The sequence below is a fragment of the Mustela putorius genome, unplaced genomic scaffold (genome assembly GCF_011764305.1).
Source record: "Mustela putorius furo isolate JIRA1106 unplaced genomic scaffold, ASM1176430v1.1 tig00003972_pilon_pilon_pilon, whole genome shotgun sequence".
In the NCBI taxonomy this organism is placed as follows: domain Eukaryota; kingdom Metazoa; phylum Chordata; class Mammalia; order Carnivora; family Mustelidae; genus Mustela; species Mustela putorius.
The window spans coordinates 11308306-11336176 of record NW_025422115.1 but is presented as its reverse complement, the minus strand read 5'-3'; the positions used below and the strand labels follow the sequence as shown (position 1 = coordinate 11336176).

Sequence of the window (27871 nt, the reverse complement as noted above, 5' to 3'; positions counted from 1 at the left end):
TGCATTGTTAGCTTTTATAAATAGATGTATACGATTTATCTGTGTTTGCACACCTGGTTGAGGGATTTCAAAATTGTATTGAGGTCCAGCTTTTATATTCAGTCTTGCTTAATATAATATCAAAATTGAAACTTATATGTATATTTAGTTTATGTACATGGCCTTTTTATAGTTCAGTATTGGCTATTGCAGAGAGCTGTGAAATTATTAAAGTTGCAGGCATACCTTGTTTTATTGTACTTTATTGCACTTTGCAGATGTTTCTTTTTTTTTTCCCCCATAAATTAGAAGGTTTATGGCAACCCTGTCTTGAGCAAGTCTGTCAGCACCATTTTCAAACAGCATTTGCTCACTCTGAGTCTCTGTGTCACACTTGGGTAATTCAGACTTTTCAAACTTTTTCATCATTGTTATATTTGTTATGATCTGTGCTCAGTGATTATGACTCAAACCTCAAATGATGCTTAGCATTTTTTGCAATGTATTTTTAAAATTAAGGAATGTACATTTTTTAAGGTATTCTGTATTTCAAACTTAATAAACTACAGTATAACATAATCATAACTTTTATATGCACTGGGAAGCCAAAAAATTCATTTGACTTACTTTATTGCAATACTCACTTCATTGCAGTGGACCGAAATCAGATCCACAATATCTCTGAGTTATACCTGTGTTTTCCTTTGTTATGTGTAAGGTTTGAATCTTTAAAAATATTCTTGATTATTGTTCTTCGGGAAAATAAAAACAAAAGGATATGCAGCCCAGTATCTTGTTGTGTTTTATTTGTATAGCATATTATAAGAAGTTCTTGTGGTTAATGTTTTCTGCAGGAATTTGTCAATCTCTATTCTGACTACATTCTCAATAAATCAGTAGAAAAACAATTCAAAGCCTTTCGGAGAGGTTTTCATATGGTGACCAATGAGTCTCCCTTAAAGTATTTATTCAGACCAGAGGAAATTGAATTGCTTATATGTGGAAGCCGGGTAAGAAAGCAAAGTGTCTGCAAAAATATCCAATTGATTTATTGTTTATAATGGTATGGTATATATATTAAGACATATTTTCTTGAATTTTCAGAATCTAGATTTCCAAGCACTAGAAGAAACTACGGAATATGACGGTGGCTATACTAGGGACTCTGTTCTGATTAGGTGAGGTGCTTAATTCTTAAAAGAAAGATTTAACTTGTCAATGGGGTGTGTAGTTAATGCATTAGAATTTCATCTCTCTAGGTATTACTTACCAAGTAAGCAAACTCACGAATTCTCAATCTGTAATATTAGAAATGTATTTGTAATACAGTCACCAGTGTATGGTTTATTTATCGAGTGAAGTGTTTTATGTAAGTCATATGTTTTCTTCTGCATTTGGGATAGAAATTATCTAATACTCCTAGTGATTCTGATTAACATGTGCTTACTGCTGGTTAGAAAATGAGAAAATAGAGCTACCATCTCTGAATATTTCTCCTTTCTTTTGAATTCTGTGTTTGTGAGCTGTTATTCTCCACCCTATATGAAACACTTTTTGTGTGAAATGTTACTTTACTTAATCGTTACAATCACATGCCAACATACATGTTAATATGTATTTTACCCCTGAAGAAACTGAGCCTCAGATTTTCTCAGCAAGAGGGAGAGATTCCCTATCTTTTCTGCTTTCAAATGCCCTTCCTACTGTACTATCTCCTTTTCTGTACTACACAATTCAGTCTTAAAAGACATAGGTTTCTTCCTGCCTTGTAGAGATTGGTAAAAGGGGACAAAGATGCTTTTTTGATGCCCCCTAGTGGGATAAGGTGGAAGAAATGCAAATACATTTTTGCAACCTCGGTTCCTGGAGGTTGTCTCAATTCAAACTTATTTTGTCAACATATATATGAAAATATTAATTCATTAAATAGGATCTACAACTAGTAGGAAGTTGAAGACTTGGAATAGTTATTATAATACGAGGAAAAAATTGGCAATATCGGTATCTTGGTATTTATTTCATTTAAATTATTCAGGATTCATTGAAGTGAAATGAATAAAAAAAACTTTGAAATTATGTAATACATTTCAGCTAAAAATTAGTAGTATAACATTGGTGTAATATAAAATACCAATAGAAATATTTTAGTTTTTAATATTAAAAATAAAATTCTAGTACAACTTACCACAAATAAGGTTAATGAAAATGAATTATTTAAAAAGTAACTATATGTAAAATGTGAACATTTAAAAGTCTAGCATTAATAAAAATAAAGTGTGAAAATGTTGACTCTCAAGCAAGTTTTTGTGTATATGTTTTCCAATTGCTGATAAAGCTCTCCCTGATTTCATTTGACTACTGAGAGACTTAGAAGTATCTTTTTCAGTGGTCTTCCTTAGTGTTTTTGGATTAGTGTTTTTGGGTGAGAGGCAGGGACTACGTTTCTTTTTAGTTGATAGTTTCTGTTTTAAAGGCTTGGTCAAATTCACATTTGATTATCGTCACTTCACAGTTAATGTGATTAATTTCATTTTATTTTTCAGTACTGCATCAGCCTTTTATTTCTAGATAAGCCTAACATAGCTTTGGCCTTTCAGTTTACAAATATGTTCCTCTGTTTATTTTACTAAGATTTTGTTAAGGTTTTTTGGTCTGTATTCATGAGGAATATTGACCTATAATTTCCTTTTTTTTTTTTTTAAATACACATCAGGTTTTTGCTACCCTTACGTAATGAGTTGAAAGGAGTACTGTTCCTCATTCTCAGACATACTTGTATAAGATTGGTATTTTTTTTCTTAAATATTTGCTCAAATTCACCAGTGACACTATCTGGGCCTGGACATTTCTTTGTTGGAAGGTATTTTGTTTTGGGGGGTTTTTTAAGAATTTTATTTTGAAAAAACTATAGATTTTTTGGATTTTTCTTTTATAATACAGGTTGGAGGGGCACCTAGGTGGCTCAGTCAGTTAAGTGTTTGCCTTGGGCTCAGGTCATGATCCCAGAGTCCTGGGATCAAGCCCCACACTGGGCTCTCTGCTTGGCAGGGAGCCTGCTTCCCCCTCTCCCTCTGTGCCTGACCACCTCTCTCCCTCTGTCAAATAAATAAAATCTTAGAAAAAAATAATAAAGTACAGGTTGGTACCCTGTACCCTCCATCCACTTTCCCACAATGGTAACATTTTTGCATTACTGTAGCACAGTATCAAATTCAGAAAATTGGTACTGGTTCACTCTATAGACCATAGTCAGATTTCATCAGTTTTTCATGAACTTATTTCTATGTATTTGTGTTTCTGTGTATTTCCATCACATTACATAGATTTGCATAACTAGTATTATAATGATTGTGTACAACTCTTTCATCACCAGAAGGGTTCCTTTTGCTCTCCTTTTTTTAGGTGTGCTCATATTCCTCCAGCATGATTGTCTTGAGATCCATCAACTTTGTTACATGTATCAACAGCTCATTCCTTTTTTTGCTGCATAGTATTTTGTGACATAGATGGACCATATTCAGTTTAACCTTTCAGCTGTTAAAGGACACTTGGATGTTGTCAGTATTTGGCTGTTAGAAATAAAGCTACTAAACATTTAAGCAGAGATTTTTGTGAGAACCTGTTTTCATTTCTCTGGTACAAACGCTCAGGAGTGCAATCCTAGGTCATATGATAAGTACATGTTTAGTTTTTTAAGAAACTGCTGAACTGTTTTCCAGAGTTGCTGCACCATTTTACATTTCCCTGGGGAATATACGAGTGATTCAGTTTCTCCATATCATTGCTAGCATTTGGTTGTGTCAAAATTGTTAGCTTTATCCATTCTGCTAGGTATGTTGTAATGTCTTATTGTGTAGTAATTTGAATTATGCTTGATGTCAGTGATGAGGAGTATCTTTTTTTGTACTTACTTGCCATCGGTATATTGTTTTTGGTGAACTGTTTTTTATTTAATTGTTGAACTTTGAGTTCTTCATATATTCTAGTCCTTTTTGAGGTAGGTGGTTTGCAAATACATTCTCCTACTCTTGTGGGTAATCTTTCCATCTTAACAGAATCTTTTGCATGGCAGAAATTTTTAATTTTGTTGAGCTTTGATTTTTCCTTTTGTGGATCATGTTTTTGGTAAAGTCAGATATAAAACTCTGAGCCAGCCTCAGGTCCTGAAGATACATATTCTCTCTCCCCCCCCCCCCTCCTTCTCTCTCTTTTCCTAAAAATTTTATAGTTTTACATTTTATATTGAAGTCTTGGTCTATTTTGAGATGATTTTTATATAATATATAAAATTCAAGTCAAGATTCACTTTTTTGCCTATGAATGTCCACTTGTTGCCATATAATTTGTTGAAAAGGCTGTCCTTCTTTACTGAATTATTTTTGCATCTTTGTAAAAAATCAGTTTATAATGTTTGTGTGAATCTTTTTCTGAAATCCCTGTGGTCTTCCCTTCATGTGTGTGCCTATCCATCCCTCTGCCAGTACTGCACTGTCAGTACAGGTAAATGGTAAGCATTAACATCAGATAGAATGCTTATTCCTGTTTTAAATGAAAGATTTCTTGCCTTTTCCATATTTTAGCTACTCTTTGCTTTAACATATAAATTTCGTATTCACTTTGTCTATGCCTACAGAAAATCTTGATAGAATTTTGATAGGAATTACACTAAGATCAAATTGGGGAGAATTAACATTTTTATTATGTTGATTTTTCCAATCTGTGAATACAGTATAGCTCCCCATTTATTTAGGTCTTTTTAAAATTCCTTTCTTCAGCATTGTAATTTTCAGCACATAGATTCTGTAGATGTTTTGTTTGATTTATACCTAAGTATGTGATATCCTTTGTGGTGATTGTAAATGGTATTGTATTTTTATTTTATTTTAATGGCTTGTATTTTTAATGTTGGTTTCCACGTGTTGTTAGTATATAGAAATGTTTGTTTTGTTTTGTTTTGTTTTATAATATGTTGACCCATTTATCTTTTGGCCTTACTGAACTCCCCCTTTAAAAGGTTTTTTTGTTCTGTTTTGTTTTTTGAGACATCTTGGAGTTTTCTGTATAGACAGTCATGTATTCTGTAAATAAGGATAGTTATGCTTCTTTTTAAATTTGTATGCCTTTTATTTATTTTTTTTTCCTGCCTTATGCTGGCTAGAACTTTTACCACTGTGCTAAATAAGAGTAGTAAAAGCAAAAGCCTTGACTTGTTTCCAAATTTAGGAGAAAGCATTTATCTTTATTAAGCTTGACATTAGTGTAGTTAGTGCTCTCTCTACAGATTCAAGGAGGTTCCCCTATATACCTTGTTTGTTAAGTTTTATTGTGAATAGGCTTTTAGTTTTTGTCAGATGCTTTTTCTGCATCTATTGATACAAGCATGATTTTTCTTTTTCTTTTTTTTTTTTTTTTAAGATTTTATTTATTTATTTGAGAGAGATCACAAGCAGGCAGAGAGACAGGCAGAGAGAGAGGAGGAAGCAGGCTCCCTGCTGAGCAGAGAGCCAGGTGCGGGGCTCGATCCCAGGACTCTGAGTTCATGACCTGAGCTGAAGGCAGGGGCTTAACCCGCTGAGCCACCCAGGCGCCCCACATGATTTTTCTTTATCCTCTGTTTGATATGGCACATTGCATTAATGGATTTTCCATTATTGAACCGGTGTTACATATCTGAGTCATTTCCATTTAGTTCATTGTCAAATTTGACTTGGTAATTGGTTAATGATTTTTGTGAGTTGATGAAAGATACTGGTCTGTAGGTTCTGTCTTTTTTTAATGTTGTCTTGGTCTGGTTTTAACATCAAGGTTAATTCTGGCCTCATAAAGAATTAGGAAGTGTTCTGTTTTCCAGGAGAGCTTACGTTAAAGTGGTACTTATTATTTCTTCCTCTCTTTTTTTTTAAGATTTTATTTATTTATTTGACAGATCACAAGTAGGCAGAGAGGCAGGCAGGGGGGGGGGGGAAGCAGGCTCCCTGCTGAGCAGAGAGCCTGATGTGGGGCTTGATCCTAGAACCCTGAGATTATGACCTGAGTTGAAGGCAGAGGCTAAAACCACTGAGCTGCCCAGGCACCCCGGTACAAATTATTTCTTAATTGTTTCGTGGAGTTCTCCCAGGAAATCATCTAGGCCTAGAATTTACTTTTTGTGGAGGATATTAGTTTCAAATTCAACTTTTTCAGTGTTTATAAAATTATTAAAATTATCTTTCATATTTGGTGAGCGGTGGCAATTTGTGTTGTTCAAGGAGTTGATCCACTTTATTAAGGTAGTCAAATTTATGTGTGCAGAGTTCATAATATTCCATTTTTATCTGTTTGATGTCTGCAGATCTGAACTATCATACCCTTCTTTATTCCTCATAGTGGTAATTTGTGGAGTTTTTCCCCCTTTTTTAAACTTGTTAATCTTGTTTGAAAGGTTTGTTGAAATTACTGATTATATTGAAAATCCAGCTTTTTATTTCTCTGTTCTTTTCCTGTTTTTAATTTCATTGATTTCTGCTTTTTATTGGTTACTTCCTTACTTTGGTTTATTTGCTCTTCTTAAGAGTCTAGGTTACTGAGGATAGAAATTGATTGATTTGAGACCTTTCCTTTTTCCTAATGTAACCATTTAGTGCTTTAAATATTATTCTCATCCTTGCTTTAGCTATATCCCATATTTTTATATGTTTCATTTTCATTTTTTTCATGTGTGTGTATTTTTTAAGATTTGAGACTTTCTCTTTGTAATTTAAACAAAATATATTGTTGAATTTCCAGGGTTTTTGGCTATCTTCCTCCTCTGTTACCGATTTCTGGTTTGACTCTTTATAATCAGAGAACTTAACTCTTCCTGACTCCTCTAATACTTTTGAATTTGTGTATTCTGTGTTGGTGGGTGGAATGTTCTATAAATGTTGATTTAGGTTGGGTGGAATGTTCTATAAATGTTGATTTAGGTTCTGGTTGTTGATGACTTTGCAGATGACTGATTTGTATTTCTATGAGATGCTCAGAGAGAGGGGTGTTGAGTCCTCCATAATGGTGGATGTGTCCATTCCTCCTTTCAGCTCTATCAGTTTTTACTTTATTTTGAAAATGTTTTGATTGGAACATACACTTTGAGCCTCAGTATGTCTTTTTGGTGAGTTGATCCTTTATAATTATGTGATGTGCCTCTCTGTCTCTGCTGATTTTTTTTCCTCCAAAATCTACTCATCTGTTAATTTTCTTTAACACTTTTTTAAAATTAAACTTTTTATTGTGGAAATAATTATAGATTGGCATACAGTTGTGACCATTTTTCTCTCAGTGGCAAAGTTTTATAAAATATTAGTACAGTATCACAAGTAGGATGCAGTCAAGATACAGAAAAATTCAATCACTATAAGAATTCCTCCTCTTGTTGCTCTTTTATAGGCAGTCACACCTATATATCTATACCTTTACCCTATCCCTAACCCCACTCTATTCCCTTATCCCTGATAACCATCCATCTTTCCTGTATTTCTTTAATTTTGTAATTTCAAGGATGTTGTATAAAGTGAATCACATATAATAATATGTCACCTTTTGGGATTGGCTTTTTTGACAGTTACCCACATTTTTTTTCCCACAAATCAATAGTTTGTTTCTGTTTATTGATGAGTAGTATTTATTCCTTGATATGGATTCATCAGTCTTTTTAATTATTTGGCTATTAAAGACTTCATGGTTGTTCTAGTTTGGAGCTATTATGAATAAAATTGCTATGAATAACCATGTGCGGTTTTTTAGGTAAACACAAGTTTTCATTTCTCTGATAAATGGCAAGAGTGCACTTGATTGTTTTTTACTGTTGAATTTGAGAGTTCTTTGCATAGTCTAGATACACTACTTTTATCTTTCCTCTAATAAATTACTTTTTCATATATGTAAAAAATCAGCTGAGCATATTTCTGTAGGTCTCTCCTGATATTTATCTCCTCCTCCTTTTACCTCTGTCAGGTTTTGCTTCATGTATTTTGAGGCTCTGTCATTTAGTATTACCTTTTTTTCTTTGTCTTTTTTTTCTTTTTTTTTTGTACGTACCCATTTGGAGTCATTATGTCTTTTTATTATTATGTAAGGTCCCTCCTTAGGATTTTAATTTTCTTTGCTCTGAATCTAATATGAACACACCATTCTTGTTTTGTTTTGTTTTAATGTTTGCCTGGTATCTTTTTCTGTTTTACTTTCAACCAATCTGTTGCTGAATTTGAAATGACTTTAGAAACAGTTAATGGTTCTTTTTTTTTTTTTTTAATCATCCACTTTGTCAGTCTGCCTTATAATTAATATATTTAGACAGTTCATATTTAAGGTAATTATTGATAGGTTAGGGTTTATGTCTACCACTTTATATTTTGTTTCTCTCTTTATGATTGCTTGTTTCTGTCTTTTTGCCTTCCATGGGTTAATTACTCATACATTTTTATTTTTTTTGGACACACTTTGATTTATTTTTAGTGTTTTTTGGGTTGTATTGTTCAGTATAGTATTCTTCCTGGTTGTTCTGTACGTATGTGAGAGTGGATCAACACCTCTTCCAGTGAAGTATGGAAACCTTGCTTCCATTTAGATTTCTTTTTTTTTTTTTCTCTTTTTTGTGTTTTAAGGGTTTTATTTATTTTTTAAGGTTTTATGTATTTATTTGACAGAGATCATAAGTAGACAGAGAGAGGGGGGGAAGCAGGCTCCTCGCTGAGCAGAGCCCAATGGCGGAGCTCTATCCCAGGACCCTGGGATTATGACCTGAGCTGAAGGCAGAGGCTTTAGCCCACTGAGCATCCAGGCGCCCCAGATTTTATTTATTTATTTGAGAGTGAGCAAACATGAGAGGGGAGAGGGTCAGAGGGAGCACAGACTCCCCACTGAGCAGGTAGCCTGATTCAGGATTCGATCCCGGGACTCTGGAACATGACCTGAGCCAAAGGCAGTTGCTTAACCAACTGAGCTGCCCAGGCACCCCCCCCCCCATTTTGATTTCTTTCCCCACTTTTAAATATTGTCTTGAATATTAATGCTGTTGTGATTTTTGTATCAGTCATCACATAGGATTTACAAAATTGATGAGAATGGCAGTCTGTCGTATATATCTGTTTCTGCTATTTCCATTCTTTTTTCCATTGGCTTTAAGAGTCCCATCTTTTATTACTCCTTTTAGTTATTCTTAAAAAAGACAGGTCTGGTAATGACAAATTCTTTTAGTTTTCCTTTATCTGGTGATATCTTTATTTTCCCTGTATTCCTGAAGAGTAGTTTTGTTTATGCCATTTGGGGTTTGTTCAGCTTCTTGAATTTGTGGGTGTGTTTTTTGCCCAACATGAAAGTTTTTGGCCATTATTTCTTCAAATACTTTTTCAGTCCACTCTCTTTCTTTTCTTTCTTTCTGTGGCTCTAGTACCAATGTCTAGTCATTTGTCATTGTTCCACAGGTACTTGAGATTCTGGTTTGTTTTTGATTTTTTTGTTTTGTTTTGTTTTCCAGTTTTCTCCCTTGTTCAGTTTTTTATCCTCTGTATTTCTATCCTCTATTACTGAGCCCATCCAGTATTTTTCTCTTACCCTGTGTTTTTCAAGTCCATAATTTATGTTTGACTCTTTTTTTTTTTTTTTTTAATTATAACTTCTCTTTCTTTCTTGGGATTTCCTATTTCATTTGTGAAAACAATAGAACTTAAAATTGTAGAATCATTTTTATGATGACTGCATTAGAATCCTTGTCAGATAATTCTAGCATCTTATTTTTTTTTAAAGATTTTATTTGTTTATTTGAGAGAGAGAGCACAGAGGGAGAGGGAGAAGCAGTCTCTGCCTGAGCAGAGAGCCCCATGTGGGGTCTTAATCCCAGGACTCTGAGATCATGAACTGAGCCGAAGGCAGATGCTTAACTGGCTGAGCCACCCGGGCACCCCTGTTCCAACATTTTACTCATCCCAATGTTGACACCACTTGATTTTCTTTCCTTCGTATTGTAGTTTTGGATTGTGTCCTGGGCATTGTGTCTGTTAGGAGATCTGGGTCCTGTTTACACTTTCTTACTTTAGCAGGCAGTCATCCTGTTCATACTATTCAAGTGTAGCATGCAGGTGCTGGCATACTTTTTTGTGGGTTGTAGTTCCAGTGACAGATTTAGTTTTCAGAGCTTTTGTGCCATTGTTCTGCTCTGCTTTATTTATCTCATTCCATGAGGGCTCCCTGTGGTCCATGATCGTGTTGCTTTAGGGAGGTGAAATTAACAGCTTCCCCAGGCTGAGTTGCACATGTATCAAGCCCATAGGGCTGGAAAGCTCTTCCTGGGCTCCATTGTATTATAGCAGGATCCCCCTTGCTGGTGCTTGCGGCCATTCAGTGTCTGTGGACTAGGAGGGACTCTGAGGCTCCACAAGAAGGGGACCACTTCCCGGGCCAGCACCTCTTGTGGCAGAAATCCCCTGCCAACTGTGTGTCTGGGTTGAGAAGAGGACTCTCAGGCATGGCTTCTTTTCTTGATTTAAGTTTTTAATCTTCTGTTTCTGTTATATTATCATTGTGCTTATTTATCTTGTGGTTCCTCTAGATTAATTTTTGCTTCCTCAATTTGACATGACTTATTTTTATTTCCAGCTATTCCCTAGTTCTGTCATACCTTCCAGAATCTTTTTTCATTAATTCTGAAATTTTTCTGAAATTTTGTCGGAAATTTTTTTCTAAGTTAGTTGTCCTTTCATAGGACAGCTAACTGTTGTCCTCTACTACTGTTATTTAAAAATTTTTAGCTTCATTTGAAATTTGTTTACAATTTTCATGTTTTTATTGGCAGATGTCGATGTACTCTTATTCTCTATAGAGATATCATTCCTATGTGTACATACACCTATCATTCCTCTCTAGTAACTCTTAGTGTTTGTGATCTTTTCTGGTGTGCTTTTTAAGTGAGATGAGTTTTCTCATATTTGGAAGAGGGAGAGATAGGCCAGGGCAGATTTTTCATGCTTCAGCTCTGTGCATTGTATTTTTGCAAAATGATTTAAGAAAAAAGAAAAGTACATTTATTTGAGTTTTTCTTGTCCTTTTTATTCTTGATTTGGTGAATTTGGACCTTATTTTCAGCAGTTTCTCCTCAGTTTCAGAAAGAAATTATGGTGTTCAAGGGCTTTAAGGGCTCAGAGCTTCTGCTGTGTACTGTATCATGATCTGCATTTGCCTACAAATTGTGTAACTCTCTTTTAGCTGTCCTCTCAAATTGTCCTGCGCTTTCCAGTGGATTGGTGGTTTTGAGGTTCTCTTGCTCCCAGGGCTGTAAGAAACCCAGTTGCCTTCCTTTTGCATCCTCACCCACTGACATGGATACCAACCAGGTATTCCAGCTGTCAGTGTGTGTTCTATTCATTTACATGGAAGGATTTGTGGGGGGATATCTTGTCACCTAGTTTTGAAGGTGTTATCTATAGGTCTTCCATTTTCCCATCCAATTAGCTCTGGTTTTACGGGAGAGAGTAGGAAGATTAAAAAGAAAAGCAAAAACAAAATAACTGTCACTGCTACCATCATCTTTCCCAAACCTCTTAATCTGTATTTCTTCTGATTTTCATATCTATTAGTATCCTTATCTGAATCCATTGTTTCCCTGGGGCTTGCAAAATGGTAATTTGGGGGAAAAAAATTGCTTCTGTTAATTCTACATATATACCTGGTGTTCTTTTTCCTCATCGGTAGTCGTTACTTGATTACTGTGTAAAACAGTTTTACTGAAAAGGCACAATAAAAGGTAATTAAGTATTTAAGAGTAAGGAGTTACTGTAATAATTTGAGTAGTAACAGTTGGGTTTGGAGTTTAGTTGGTTTTGTTTTTTATTTTGTTTTTTGCCTCTTTCTGGATACTGTTTTGAACTCTTAGATTTTTATATATTGAACGTGTTTGAAAGTCATTATTCTTAGGGATATTCATACTGCTTAGTCTTGGTATGCTTCTAACATCACTTCATTTTACATTTTGAAATTTTTAGCTCACCTGGAGCTAACTCTAGGAGTTAACTCTAGGCCTGAAATAAGCCATTTTTAGAAGAAAATCTTGGGGAATAGGGTCTTTAAAAGTCAGTTTAGGGCACAACGTTCTTTCGTATGGCTGACTACTGTTACTGTGTGAAAGCAGTATAGATTATTAATATTCCTGGACATAGTGTTTATTTCCAGCATTTTGCTATGAGAAGTAATGTCACAGCGAATCATACCTGGATTATTCCATAGATATGTGTTCCAGATATATACATTTTTTCTTGTTCTTTTGTGTTCTCTATGTCCCTACTAAAAATTTTGGTCATTCCTTTGGTCACCATAGAAGTTAACCTTCTGTTTCCAAATTTATTTTGCATATTTCTTGAGTATATTTGAGTATTGTCATTCTTTTTCAGATTTTTTTTGTTCATTTCTGAGTTTTGTATTTCTGATTAATGGTGTTCTTTTTGATCTGCTATTGCATTTTCTCTTCATGTTGGAATATGGGATTTTCCATTTTTCATGACTCAATTTTTCAAGTATACTTTTTTCTGCTTGACAATTTAGCTTATTTATTTGCTGAACTTGTTTCATAATTATTTGGATTTTGGAATTCTGTTTCTCCCATTTTGTTTCTATTGGTTGAGGTTTTCCTGGACCTGCTATTAGTAGATCTCCTGGTACAGTGGGGAGAAATTTGGGTGGCATAAGTGGTCTCTTGATTGAATGGGTCCCTCTTTTGTTACTATGGTAGCAGCAGTTTCTTTAATATAAGGCTATGCGGCCTAGCACCTTCTGATTCTTCAGCTCCATCTTGTTTAAGGCCTGAATCTTTCATTAGCTGCTTCCATTCCATTATAGCCAGAAGCTACTTTCAGGAGACACCTCTGCCTCCCAGGGTACTCCCCATCACTTCCCAGCATCATGCTGATCTGTCATTTTTTAAAAAATTAACATATAATGTATTATTTGCTTCAGGGGTACAGGTCTGTGAATCATCATCAGTCTTAACACAATTCACAGCACTCACCATAGCTCATACCCTCCCCAAAGTCCATAACCCAGCCACCCTGTCCCTCACTCCCTCACCCCCAGCAACCCTCAGTTTATTTCCTGAGATTAGGAGTCTGTTACAGTTTATCTCCCTCCCTGGTCCCATCTTAGTTTTCATTTTTTCCCCTCCCTACCCACCACAACCCCCCACCCTGCCTCTCAGATTACTCATATCAGAGATATCATATGATAATTGTCTTTCTCTGATTGACTTATTTCGTTTAGCATAATACCCTCTAATTCCATCCACGTTGTTGCAAATGGCAGGGTTTCAGGTGTTTTTTTTTTTTTAAATGACTGTATAGTATTCCATTGTATATATACTTATACACACCACTTCTTTTTTATCCATTCATCTGTTGATGGACATCTAATTTCTTTCCATAGTTTGGCAATGGACATTGCTGCTATAAACATTCGGGTGCACGTGCCCCTTCAGATCAGTGCATTTGTATCTTCAGGGTAAATACCCAATCATGCGATTGCGGAATTGTAGGGTAGCTCTATTTTCAACTTACTGAGGAACCTCAATAAGGAGGAACCTCCATAGTGTTCTCCATATTGGCTGCACCAGTTTGCATTCCCACCAACAGTATAGGAGGGTTCCCCTTTCTCCACTTCCTTGCCAACATCTGTCGTTTCCTGACTTGTTAATTTTAGCCATTCTGACTGGTGTGAGGTGGTATCTCACTGTGGTTTTGATTCTACCTGTCATTTCTACCCTGGTACTTTTCCAGGGCCCGCCCTTTTAGCCACCCCATTGCACTTACCTTTCTTTAGCAGTTCACTCTTGAGGTGAGGGTTTGCCCAGGGTGAAGTCTAACCCATACTATTCTGCACACCCCTGTCTTCTGTATTGCTCTTGTAGGACTGTGATAGTTTAGGCTCAGGTGTTCATACTTCCAGCTTACATGTCACTTGGGAGTTTGCTCTTCTGTTTTCTTAGTTTTAATCTAAACTTAGGTTATGGGTGTTTTTATCAGATTTCCTTTTTTGATCTGCATAGGTTTTAGGAGATGTGAATGGGATGTGATCCATGAACCTATCACTCAGGGAGAAATGCAGAAGTTTTTTCCTTCATTTTCAGTTTTCTAAGTAGTTGCATTCCTAATTCAGAATTTTAATACAGAACATAGCACTTACAGAAAGAGAAGAATTTCATTCAGTAAGTGTTTTCATTGTCTAAACTGGTAGTAACCCCAGTATTTTAAATTCTAATTTTAAATTCTAGAGAGAACCAAATAAATAAATAATGTAGACAGACTGGTCAGGGTACCCTTCTATCTGCCTTTTCAGGTGTGGGTGGTTCAGTTAGGCTTCAGAGCACTCCTACAGTGCTCTGATAAGAAGACTCGATGACTACCCATTTGCAGGGGAGCTAGCTGTTCTGCCCTGACAGAGAGCTCTGGGCCATAGGAGACTTTCTTCTTGTCAGCCACCCAATAGGAATGATCTGACTGTGGAATGATTCTAATTCTTCCTGAAAATGCACCTGCAAGTTCCAATGTCTAATTTCCTGTTGTTATGATGTAGTTCTTTATTGTGTTCTCCAGGTGAATGGGAGGTTTGCAGGAACTGAGGAGGGTGTTAGACTATCAGGGTAGAGAAGTGGGAGGACATTGAAGGAGAACCAAGAAGTCTATTAAGCTGCTAACCCTGTCAGAAGTATTGGCATTATACCAATAAAAATGCCCACATTTTAGTAATAGAAATTGTATACTGAAATACAAGGATATAAAAAACTAGAATTATAATTACACATGTAGGAAGTGTGACATTCTCTGCCAAGATTCTGGAAAGAGCTTTTCAAATAAATGTTAAAATATATTTTTTTCCTGAAATTTTTGAGCTGAGAATTAGTGCATATTGTTAAATTTATGGATACCTCATTATTCATACACTTATGCCAAGATTGCTCTTAATGAACTTCATTTTGTCTTTAGAGTGACTATAACAAGCATCATTATAATAACATGACTTCTATCACATAGATTTTAGGAATGTCAGGGACTAAATCATTGCATATAGCAGAAATACCAGAATTATTCCCATCCCTACTTCCACAGCCCACAAAATCAAAAGTGTTCTGGTTTAAATAAAAAATTGTGCCTTTGTATTACTACTACTACATGTGTGTCTGTGTGTATGTATATGTGTTTTTATTTTTATCCTTAGTTGGTATCACCTCCCTCCCCCCAATCTCGTATTTTCGATTTACAGGATTTGAGTTTTGGGTTTTGTCTCTTATTCCTGATAATATTTTATGAGTATACCATAGTTTACATAATTATTTCCTGTTATAGGACACTTCAGTTTACCAGTTACTACTGTTCTAGATAATGTAGCCATGAACTACACCTTTAAATGTTTCCGTAAGATAAATATGCATCAGTAATTTGTAGATCCTTGATCACCAGGAATGAATGTTTAGGGTTTCTGATACTAACTTCCAGGTTATCTCCATAATACAGTTTTAATAAGTCATAAACTTACATTAGTACTAATTATAAATGAAGACCAAACTAAAATCAGTATTCTACCTTTTCTCATTAGGGAGTTCTGGGAAATCGTTCATTCATTTACAGATGAGCAGAAAAGACTTTTCTTGCAGTTTACAACAGGTACAGACCGAGCACCTGTGGGTGGACTAGGAAAATTAAAGATGATTATAGCCAAAAATGGCCCAGACACAGAAAGGTAATTATTAAATTGTGACTGTATACCTAGAACCTTAAATTCCATGTCACAGACATGGGAACTGTCCGGGAGCTTCTGAGCACTTTTAAAAGTTTTATGTGGAACTCTCCAAATTACATGAACTGGTAATTCAGAGAATATTTTGCTGCTTTTGTTTGAAGTAATTTTTAAAACACTGGCCTAGTTCAAAGCCATTAAAGGGCTCACTTGATTTTGAATTTTGCAAAGTGATATGATTCATTCAGTTTTTCAGAATTTTTAAAATTGAAAGTGGTATTATGTAATCTACTTAAGAATGGTTAAATTGAGTCTCAAAATTGTTCACTAGATTTCATAATCTTAACATTAGAATCAAGTTTCATAATCTTGTTCTTTCTTCATTGTATAAGTTAATGTTTTTGTGAGTAAGGATCTTACATGAACAGTAGCATATTTAAGGGTTTAAATATATAGAAGCATTTCTATTAGTATTCCACATTATTTGATGCATAATGGCTTTAATGTAACTTTACGTATATTTGTTATTAAGTCACTTATATGCTCATAGCTGCCAAGAATATTTCTAATTGGCATTAAAGAACATAGACTTTGAAATCTTAAAAGCCAGGTTTGAGTATTATCTTCATCCTGGAGTAAATTAACTTCTCAGTAATGTCAGCTCTGTAGTGGGGTTAATGATAGTTTCATTTTGAGAAGATACATGAGATCTAACAGTTAAACAATATGTGTTATGTCATAATGACTCAGCGGATAAAATATGTTATCATTAGTCATCATCATCATATCATTAGGATTGAATAATAAGATAAAAACAAACTGATGTTTGGTAGTTGTGTAGGAAAAACAAAAAGTTTATGAGTTACATTAATGGGTACCCTGCATTGCAAACCTTCTCAACTATACATACTATCTAAAAGTAGGGGTTTTTTTAGTGCTGAGCATATTCTCCATGATTTATTTTCCTATTTTTCCTATTCTCTCTGTTTAGGTTACCTACATCTCATACTTGCTTTAATGTCCTTTTACTGCCGGAATATTCAAGCAAAGAAAAACTTAAAGAAAGATTGCTGAAGGCCATCACTTACGCCAAAGGATTTGGCATGCTGTAAAAAAAAAAAAAAGAAGAAGAAGAAGAAGAATGGAAAAAAAGAAAAAGAAAAATTTTAAATTTTAATAATTATAACAAGAGGGATGAATTTGGTGGTGATAATGTCCCAGTACAAAAAGGCTGTATGATAGTGAACCACAGTAGTCACCTTATGTCTGTGCCTCCCTTCTTTATTGGGGATATGTGGGCTGGAACAGCAGATTTCAGCTACTTATATGAACAAATCCTTTATTATTAGTATTATTTTATTTTATTTTATTTTATTTTTTTGCGTGAAAGTGTTACTTATTCTTTCACTTGTATGTACAGAGAGGTTTTTCTGAATATTTATTTTAAGGGTTAAATCACTTTTGCTTGTGTTTATTACTGCTTGAGGTTGAGCCTTTTTGAGTATTTAAAAAATATATACCAACAAAACTACTCTCCCAAGGAATATATTGCCACCATTTGTAGACTGTGTAACCTTCAACTATGTGCTATTTTCGTCCCTGTATCTAACTCAAATCAGGAACTGTGTTTTTTTTTTTCTTTTTTTAAACAATTTGCTTTGAAACTTGAAGTTTTGAAAACAGTGTGATGCAATTGCTGCTGTTCTAGTCCCCAAAGAGTTTTCTGTGCAAAATCTTGAAATCAATAAAGATGGAAGGGAGAACTTGGAATGTTTTAACTGCAGCCCTCAGAACTTTACTTTAGTAACAGCACAACAAATTAAAAACAACTCATGCCACAGTATGTCGTCTTCATGTGTCTTGCAATGAACTGTTTCAGTAGCCAATCCTCTTTCTTAGTATATGAAAGGACAGGGATTATCTTGTTGTTGTTGTTGTTGTTGTTGTTATTGTTGTTATTGTTGTTGTTTTAAGTTTACTGGGGAAAAGTGCATTTGGCCAAAAGAAATGGTAGTCAAGCCTGTTGCAAGAAAGCTAGGAAGTTTGTTGTTTATTATAAACGCAAAGCATGTGAAAGTGCACTTAAATTTTTTATTAATTACTTATTACCTGCATTTTAAATAGACAATCCAAAGTCTTCCCTTCATGTTGCCATCATCTTGTCTACAGCCATTTTATCAAGGCACATGATCAGTGTTGCAACATAATAGAAAGGATGGCTATTGTGCCTTGTTTCACTTAATCATATGTTAAGCAGACCTGGAATGAATGGAACTATTACTCTTAAGTCCTATTTACATTGTATATCCCCAAAGATTAAGTTATACTTCAGAAAGTAAGTGTTAAATATTACTTCCATGTGGAAAAGTACAAATAGGTTTAAATTACTGGACGTTCAGAAGTAAGTAGTTTCCCCTTTCTAGTCTTCTGTGTCTGTGATGTTAATTTCTTTTATTACAATATAAATAAAAGGATTATGTATTTTTAACTAAGAGATATGGATATATCCTTTTACTACAAGCTATATACAGCTAATGTGCTGAGCTTGTTCTTTGATGATTGTTGTAACAGACAGATTAGATCAACCTGATGATTTGTTTGAAATTGGCAGGAAAAATACAGCTTTTCAAATCACGGGAGGGGAGAAAGGATATCTTTCAGGATTATTTTAATTATTTTAGTAATTGAGACAGATCTGTTGTGTACCGTAATGCTAAATAAAACAGTGACATTTTTCATCATAATTTAGAGGAAAACGAAAACAGTGCTTTCATCTTGTGATAAGGTAACATTTTTTGTTGTTGTTTTCTGGGCCAGCCTTTAGAACTGTTAAGGTATGTACACTACCTTGATGCAAGGGACTCTCATGATACTATAGTCATCTTAAAGAGCGTCTCATCCATGTGCTTGTGTATAATGAAAGAAGGAGAGAAATCAAATACTCTGGGGGCATTTTATATAATAAATTCGTGAAGAAATGTGTGTTCTTCAGTTATCAAGTTCTATTATCACAGTATTGAAGTTCTATAATTGTATTAACCTTTCTGTATGAAGTTTGTGAATGGTAATTGAGTATAGGTTATCAGATATAGAATTCACATCAAATAGACTTTTAACAAACAGTTCAAAATAAACCTACCCTTGAAAATATTTTAAGAGAAAAAGTCATTGGTTGTCCATACTAGCCGCTCTCACTTGCTTAGTAATTATCCTGGGCATGTTACCACTTCTCTTACCATTGCCTCCTGTTCCATACTGTTTAGTAGAATGCCATTGAACAGTATCTCATGGAAGAGGAAAACAGAACTTTTGACTATAATTAATTTGTCTACCCAAATTTCTTATGAAAGTACTTTTTTGCCTGAACACTTACATATTTTGTTTATCTGTGAATCAGCCAACAGTCTGCAGGAAACTGTGGGGATAACATGAACCATAAACTAAAATAATTAGTTTTCCAAATGAAGTAGAAACTTTATCTTACAGTTTTATTATTTTAGAAAATTTCAAACATGCAACATAAAAATAGAACCTGCTATCAAACTTTCTGGAGCCTGGCAGCTTCAGTAAATGAGTTGGATTTCCTCACCCTATACTACTATTCAAAGTTGTGGTTAATTGTGTGATAAAATACAACTACTTCCCTAGCTTTATTTTGGGATGCATACCTGTGTAGGGGGAGAAATATCCAAAAAAACAAACAAAACCTTAAAAATGAGGCTTCAAACTGAACTTGCTGATACTCATTCATTGTGACTTAGTAACACCACTCCCTTTTCCCCTAAAAACACAATGGCTGGGATTTCAGGCCCCATTTTGGTTTTTTGGCTTTTTTGTTTGGTTTTGGTTTTGGTTTTGGTTTCCTCTAGAATTTCATAATGGTCTCTCAAGAAGAATTGTTTTCCTAAGGCTACTTTATTTGTAGTCTTGATCCCCTTACCTTCTCTCTCTCATATGTATACATAAAATTTTTTTTTAAATTTTTTTAACCAAAGAATTAAAGAACAAACTTCTGTTTGCTCCCTCTTGTGTTCTCTGTTACTAGTCTATCAAGAATTTCCTGGGGAAGACTGTTAACAACTTGAAAGTCCCAAGGCTTTAACCCTTTCCCTGTTCAAATCCAGTAGGTTGGCATTTGTTAAACACTGCAAGATTTTGATGAAAATGTCTCACTGAGACATTAGCAGACATTTAGAGAATTGCTGCTAATCCATTTCTGTGCCACTGAAAATGCTTTCCTGAACAAAACAACCTTTTCAACTGTCTGTATGAACTGTTTAACCTTGCCAACACCTTGGAATTGATTTTGCTGTTACTCTGGTCCTTTTCAGTTGAATGTTTATCATCCAGATCTTGGATGAATAGTATAATTCTACTTACAAAGTTCTTGTCTAGTTCTCTTCTAGTCAACCTCAACCACTCCTGAAGATTCTTATCTTAAATTTATATTTTTTTTCTCAGACTCTATCCCCAGGATAATTTTTCTGGTACCTCAAAGCTAATACCAGAACTGCTTCATCTTGCATCTCTACCTACTATTAATTAAAAGGATCACTTTCAACCCAGTCATTGAAACCCCTCATCCCTCAGCTCTCACAGCTTTTATCAATTCCTTTCCCCTCCAGTCTCCCCAGTTCATCATACTTCCTTTCAGGTTCTGGTCCATTGAATCACCTGGTTGCTTTCAGTAGCTTCCCAAATAACCACCCTGACTGTAACCTTTTCCAATCTTTTTCATTTTGCTAAAACAATTTTGCTAATTTAAATATCCTTTGCTTCAAAATTTGCTCCTGTTTGAATATTCTTCAAGCTTGGCATACAAGGCCCTCCATAAACTGGGTCCCACGTGCTTTTCCAATTTTGCCATCTGTTACAGGCACTTTCCCTGAAGCACAACATCTTCATTTGTGCTTAATTCATATTTCTCAAGTTTCCTTCAAAAGGAAAATTTAAAAACACTTTACCCATAAAAACTTCATGGACCATCAAAATGGACTTCCAAGTGCTTGTGGGACCTCACAGCAACCCATACTTAACATGGTAGTTCAGCTCATTGGGGCACATTTCTTATTTAAACAAGGAGTACGTGAGATTTTCTCCTCCCAGCCCCATAACCGTGACCCAGGATGTGAGCAGATTCATGGCAGAGATAGTGTTTTTTTAATCTTTCTACCAGCTTGTCACCACTTGAATGATTGAAAACGGCCCAGCATGCAATAGGGTGTTCAATGAAGCTTCCTGTTTTATCACTAAAGATGACCTCTTCTTATCTCCCCACACTTGTGCCCCACAAAAAGGTTTTTTTTGTTTTGTTTTTTTTTTTTTTAATGTTTAAATATTTGTGGCTAAAGGACTTGCTTTGTGAGGAAGTGGCTCCCCTGGAACAATGACTGTTCCAACCCATGGAAAGACAGAGGGAAAGAATGAAAAGGACAAATGTCTTTGAGAGCAAGATTGTGTGACTTCCCCAGCCCTACCCTTTGGATGTGCTCTCACAACCAGGAGCCTCTGTGCAGACATGTCTGTGACCACACTCCTCTCCCACAGGGGCAGGCATCTTATACAACCCCACTGTTCCATACCTTCATATCTATCAAAGAACAATCCTCTGCCAAGCACTGCTTTTTGTACTAAATGAAGCACCACAATGAATGAATGCATCATAAGCCTTACTACGAATCAATCCTCAAATCAGGATTCTTAGGTTCATTTGAACAGAATCTGAAGTAATTATCCTAGCTGTCTTCTGGTCTTTAGAAAACCATAGAAAATACAATAAGCATGTGTCTGGTAAATGGTACACAGGTGTTGAGGGTGCCACCTTCAGTGTCAGATGACTAGGTCTCATTCCGGGCCCTGCCCTTGCCTCAGCTTGGATTATCATATCCAAGCCCACCTCATTGCTGATTATTAGGATTCAATGAATTTGAGATATAGATGCTAGAAAACCTGGTGCAAGACAAACTGCAATAGGTTCTATCAATATTTGCCAATTAAAAGGAGTCCATTGAGAAGTTGGAGATAGGATTGCTTTTGCAGGAGTTGACCCTCCCTCATCTACCTCAAAGTGGGGAGGGGTATATCTCTCGTTTTTGTGTAAGATAAAATCCATGTAACAAAATTCACTCTTTTTTGCAGTGTACAATTAATGGCTTTTAGAATATTTACAAAATTGTGCAATCATCACCATTAAATACAGAGCATTTTTATGACTAAAAAAAAAAAAATCCTGTACCTATTAGGAATGACTGTTTATTCTCCCCTCAACAATATCCCCAAAGCTCCCCTACAATACACACCAAAGTCCTTGGTAATCACTAATCTTTTCTCTCTATAGAGTCCCTTATTTGGGACATTTCATATCAATGGAATCGTGCAATATGTGGCCTTTTGTATCTGACTTTTCACCTAGAACAATGTTTTCAAGGTGCATCTATGTTGTAGCATGTATCAGTACTTCAGTTCTTTTTACAGCTGAATAATATTTCATTGTATTGATATACCATATTTTTGTTCACTCGTTTGATGGATGTTTGCATTACTTCTGTTTGTTGGCTATTATAAATACTATTGCTGTGAACATTTGTGTACAGGTTTCTATGTGGCTATAAGTTTTTATTTCTCTTGGTTTTGTACATAGGAGTGAAATTGCTGGGTCATATGCCTACTCCGTTCAAGGAACTATCAAACTTTCCCAAAGTGGCTGTACTATTTGACATTTCCATCAACATTGTGAGAGTTCCAATTTCTCTGCATCCTGGCCAGCATTTATTACTGACATTTTTATTCTAGCCATCCTTTTGGGAGTGAAGTAGTTCATGGTTTTGATTTGCATTTCCCTAATGACTAATAAGGTTGAGCATCTTTTCGTGAGTTTTTGGCCATTTGTTCATCTTTAGAGAAATGTCTATTCATATCCTTTGCCCATTTCTTAATTGGGTTCTTTTTATTACTGAATTCTTTATTCTGGATGTAAGTTCCTTACCAGATAAATTACTTGCAATTATTTTCTCTCATTCTCTGGATAGTATTTTCACTTTTTGGATAATGCTCTTTGAAGCACCAAAGTTTTCAATTTGGGGGATGTCCAAATTCTGTGTGTGTGTGTGTGTGTGAGAGAGAGAGAGAGAGAGATTTGTGCTTTTGGTGTCATATTTGAAAAGAAAAAAAAACCTACTGCAATCATACCTGTTTTCTTTTAAGTGCCTTACAGTTTTAGGTCTTTGATCCATTTTTGCATATTGTGCATTGTAGAAGTCCAGCTTCATTCTTTGGCCGATGGATCTCCAGTTGTCCAGGTGCAGTTGTTGAAAAGACTTGTTCCCCTGTGAATGGTCCTGGCACTATTATTGAGAAGTAATTGCCTGTAAATATTAGACTTTATTTTCAGAATTGCAATTTTATTCTATTGATCAATATGTCTATCCTTATGCCAGTACCACACTGTCTTATCATAGCTTAATTAATATAGCTAGATGTTGAATTTGGGATGTGGGAGTCCCCCATCTTTATTCCTTTCCAAGATCATTTTGTCTACTTGAGGTCCCTTGCAGTGCCATATGAATTTTATAATCAACAAAACACACATCTGGAATTTTGATAGGGTTTGTGTTGTGTTTATAGGGACTATTGCTATTTTTAACAATATAAAGGTTTCCAATCCATGTACTTGGGATCTCTCCATTCGTTCAGGTGCTTAATTTTTTTTTTTAAGATTTTATTTATTTATTTGACAGACAGAGATCCCAAGTAGGCAGAGAGGCAGGCAGAGAGAGAGGAGGAAGCAGGCTCTCTGCTGAGCAGAGAGCCCGATGCGGGGCTCGATCCCAGGACCCTGGGATCACGACCCGAGCAGAGGCTTTAACCCACTGAGCCACCCAGGCGCCCCGGGGGTCCTTAATTTTTTTCATTGATGTTCTGTAGATTTCAGTGTACAAGTTTTTTACTTTGGTTAGATATTTTCCTAAGTTGATATTTCTGATGCTACTATAAACAGATTTGTTTTCTGAATTTCATTTTTGGATTGCTAATTGCTAGTATATAAAATATAAATACTTCTTGTATATTGATCTTGCATTGCCCTACCTCCCTCCCTCCCTTCCTTACTCCCTTCCTGCCTTCCTTTCTCCTCTCCTTCCTTCCTTCCTAGTTTGTACATACAACATCATGAGTCTGTGAATAGAAACAGTTTGATTTCTTCCTTTCCACTCTGGATTCTTTTTGCTTGTTCTTGCCTAAGTGCCTAGCTAATATTTATGGTATAATATTGAATAGAAGTGGCAAGGACAGACATCTTTGTCTTATCCTTGATTTTAGGAGAAAAGCATTCAATCTTTCTCTGTTGAGTGTGATTTTAGCTGTAAGTTTGTCATAGATGCTTCAGGTTGAGGAAAATTTCTTCCTTTCCTAGTCCATTAAGTGTTTTTTTTTTTTAATCAAAAAAGGATATTGGATTTTTATTAAATGCTTCTGCATCTAATAGGGTATATTATTACATTGATGGATTGAACCAACCTTGCATTCATGAGATAATCCTACTTGTCCATGGTACACAAACATTTTTATATGCTGCTGGATTTGGTTTGCTAGTGGTTTTTTTTTAGAATATTTGTATCCGTGTTGATAAATACTGTCTGTAGTTTTCTTGTTACATCTTTGTCTGGTTTTGATATCAGGGTAATACTGGTTTCATAGAAAGAGCTGGAGGCTTTCCTTCATCTTAAACTCAGTGAGTTATGTTTCAAATGAAATAATTGGAGACCTTGACCCTGTGATCTTTAGATTTGGGGGAACACAAGGATGGTACTTGACTCTTCCTGGAAAGGGTACTTGGATAAGATGTGGCTGAAGGGGTCTGTGACAACTGAATAAAGGGCACACTCACCAATAATGGGGCAGAGGTGTATGTTTCCTATATGCCACATGTAGTTGTGAGATGAGCCATCTTGCAAATTACCCTACACGTGTTGGCTTATTGAGAGTGGCCAACCACCCAATATCTGAGTACCATCAAATGCTGTAAGAAGGAAGAGAAATGGGAAGCTGCCAGCCAAACTAGAGATTCTCAATCTCTAGTTTGAGAATGTAGACTCCCAGTAGGACATATTTTATTAGAAAATAAAAGAAAGAAAAGAAATTAACTCTCACCTCTCCCTGAAGTTTCAATATCCTATTATAGATGCACCAACTGGATATGGGAGATTCCTTTTCTCTAAATCCCTCCCTTCCAGAAGGGCCAGAAGGAGATTTTTAGTAAGAAGAAAGGGAAAGGGCAGAAGAGAAAAGAAACTGGTTGCTCATATACCTATCTTTAGACTTCCCAACCAGAAGAAGACCTGAGTGAGAGTTATGTTTTGAGTTAAGGAGTTTCACTAGTGTGGACATAATACCAGAAATGTTACATGACCTGAGATTTCATGACTGAGAAAACAATTCAGAGCCAGAGAGTAGGTTTACAAAAAGAAAGTTGTCTTCTGCTGCTCCACACTACCCCACTACAGTCTCCACTAAAAAATCTGATTTATTTTTATTTATTTTATTAAATATTACTTAATATTTAATAAAAATATAAATTATATATATTTATAAATATATGATGTCTGATATATAAATATATAAATTAACATTTAATATTTATTTATTAAATAAATATTATTAAATAAATAAATAAATAAATAAATATTAGATATGTATTTAGTGCCCACAAAGAACCTGAGGCATATATGATGATGATACAATAAAAGATTTCTACAGGAGATACCAAAACCCGTGTCTTACCCTATTCCAACTGAAGTGTCAAGTTGTTCCCTTTCATTAATGTTTACTAACAAATAACAATTGAATGCTTGCCACATTGTAGGATTGCTGCAACTAGTTTTATATTGATTCAAAAATGCTTTGTCTATTATGGAGAGACAATCTAATAGGCCAGACATGAACAAACCACAAAGGTTAATAGAAGTATGTAAACGTCCAATTTGGGCAGAGAATTCAGATCCAAAAAATTTTTAACTATGAGAAAAGGTTTAAAAGAAACACCAAAGAAAAACAAACAATTACAAGAACATATGAGCAACTATATGCCAGCAAATTTGACAATCTGGAAGAAATGGATGCATTCCTAGAGACTTATAAACTACCACAACTGATCCAGGAAGAAATAGAAAACCTGAACAGACCCATAACCAGTAAGGAGATTGAAGCAGTCAACAAAAATCTCCCAACAAACAAGAGCCCAGGGCCAGATGGCTTCCCAGGGAAAGTCTACCAAGCACTTAAAGAAGAATGAATTCCTATTCTCCTGAAACTGTTCCAAAAAATAGAAATAGCAGGAAAACTTCCAAACTCATTTTATGAGGCCAGCATCACCTTGATCCCAAAACCAGACAAAGACCCCATCAAAAAAGAGAATTACAGACTAATATTCTTGATGAACACAGTTGTGGAAATTCTCACCAAAATACTAGCCAATAGGATCCAACAGTACATTAAAAGGATTATTCACCCTGACCATGTGAGATTTATTTGAGGGCTGCAAGGTTGGTTCAACATGACAAATCAATGTGATACATACATTAATAAAAGAAGAAGAGCCATATGATACTCTCAATAGATGCTGAAAATGCATTTGACAAAGTACAACATACTTTCCAACTCTTCAAAGTGTAGGGCAGAAGGTACATACCTCAATATCATCAAAGCCATCTAGGAAAAACCCACAGCAAATATCATTTTCAATGGAGAAAAACTGAGAGCTTTTCTGCTAAGGTCAGGAACACAGCACTGATGTCCATTTTCACCACAGCTATTCAACAAGGTACTAGAAGTCCTAACCTCAGCAATCAGACAACAAAAAGAAATTAAAGACATCCAAATCAGCAAAGAAGAAGTCTAATTCTCACTCTTTGCAGATGATATGATACTTTATGTGGAAAACCCAAAAGACTCCACTCCAAATCTTGAGAACTTATACAGGAATTCAGTGAAGTGTCAGGATATAAAATCAATGCACAGAAATCAGTTGCATTTCTATACACCCACCAACAAGACAGAAGAAAGAGAAAGTAAGGAGCCAATCCCATTTACAATAACACCCAAAACCATAAGATATCTAGGAATAAACCTAACCAAAGAGGCAAAGAATCTGTACTCAGAAAAGTTTAAAGTACACATGAAATAAATTGAGGAAGGCACAAACAAATGGAAAAATGTTCCATGCTCATGGATTGGAAAAACAAATATTGTGAAAATGTCTATGCCACCTAAAGCAATCTACACATTTAATGCAATCCCTATCAAAACACCATTGGAGCACCTGGATAGCTCAGTGGGTTAAAGCCTGCCTTCAGGTAAGGTCGTGATCCTAGGGTCCTGGGATCAAGCCCCACATAAGACTCTCTGCTCAGCAGGGAGCCTGCTTCCTTTCTCTCTCTGCCTGCCTCTGCCTATCTGTGATCTCTCTGTCAAATAAATAAATAAATAAATTATTTTTTAAAAACCCATCAATTTTTTTCAAAGAAATAGAACAAATAATCCTAAAATTTATATGGAATCAGAAAAGACCTTGAATAGCCAGAGGAATGTTGAAAAAGAAAGCCAAAGTTGGTGGCATCACAATTGCAGACTTCAAGCTCTATTACAAAGCTGTCATCATCAAGACAGCATGGTACTGGCACAAAAACAGACACATAGATCAATGGAAGAGAATAGAGAGCCCAGAAATAGACCCTCAACTCTATGGTCAACTAATCTTTGACAAAGCAGGAAAGAATGTCCAATGGAAAAAAGACAGTCTCTTCAACAAATGGTGTCAGAAAAATAAGACAGCCACATGCAGAAAAATGAAACTGGACCATTTCCTTATACCACACACACAAATAGACTCAAAATGGATGAAGCACCTCAGTGTGAGACAGGAATCCATCTAAATCCTTGAGGTGAACACAGGCAGCAACCTCTTCAACCTCAGCCACAGAAACTTCTTCCTAGAAACATCACCAATGGCAAGGGAAGCAAGGGCAAAAATGAACTATCAGGATTTCATCAAGATCAAAAGTTTTTGCACAACAAAGGAAACAGTCAAGAAAACCAAAAGGCAACTGACAGAATGGGAGAAGATATTTGCAAACGACATATCAGATAAAGGGCTAGTATCCAAAATCTA

The 27871-nt window shown here is 35.4% G+C and overlaps 1 protein-coding gene across 10 annotated transcripts in view; it reads left to right on the top strand.

Moving 5' to 3' along the window:
- The window catches only part of UBE3A (ubiquitin protein ligase E3A), a 92418-nt gene extending 73560 nt beyond the window's left edge, over positions 1 to 18858 (top strand). For all 10 annotated transcript variants that reach the window (XM_013049948.2, XM_013049945.2, XM_013049946.2 and 7 more), the window contains 4 exons: positions 834 to 989; positions 1084 to 1157; positions 15568 to 15711; positions 16700 to 18858. In XM_013049948.2, coding sequence (XP_012905402.1) covers positions 834 to 989; positions 1084 to 1157; positions 15568 to 15711; positions 16700 to 16820 — 495 coding nt within the window. In that variant the 3' untranslated portion in view covers positions 16821 to 18858. The remainder of the gene's footprint in view (positions 1 to 833; positions 990 to 1083; positions 1158 to 15567; positions 15712 to 16699) is intronic.
- Positions 18859 to 27871: the final 9013 nt, after the last annotated feature.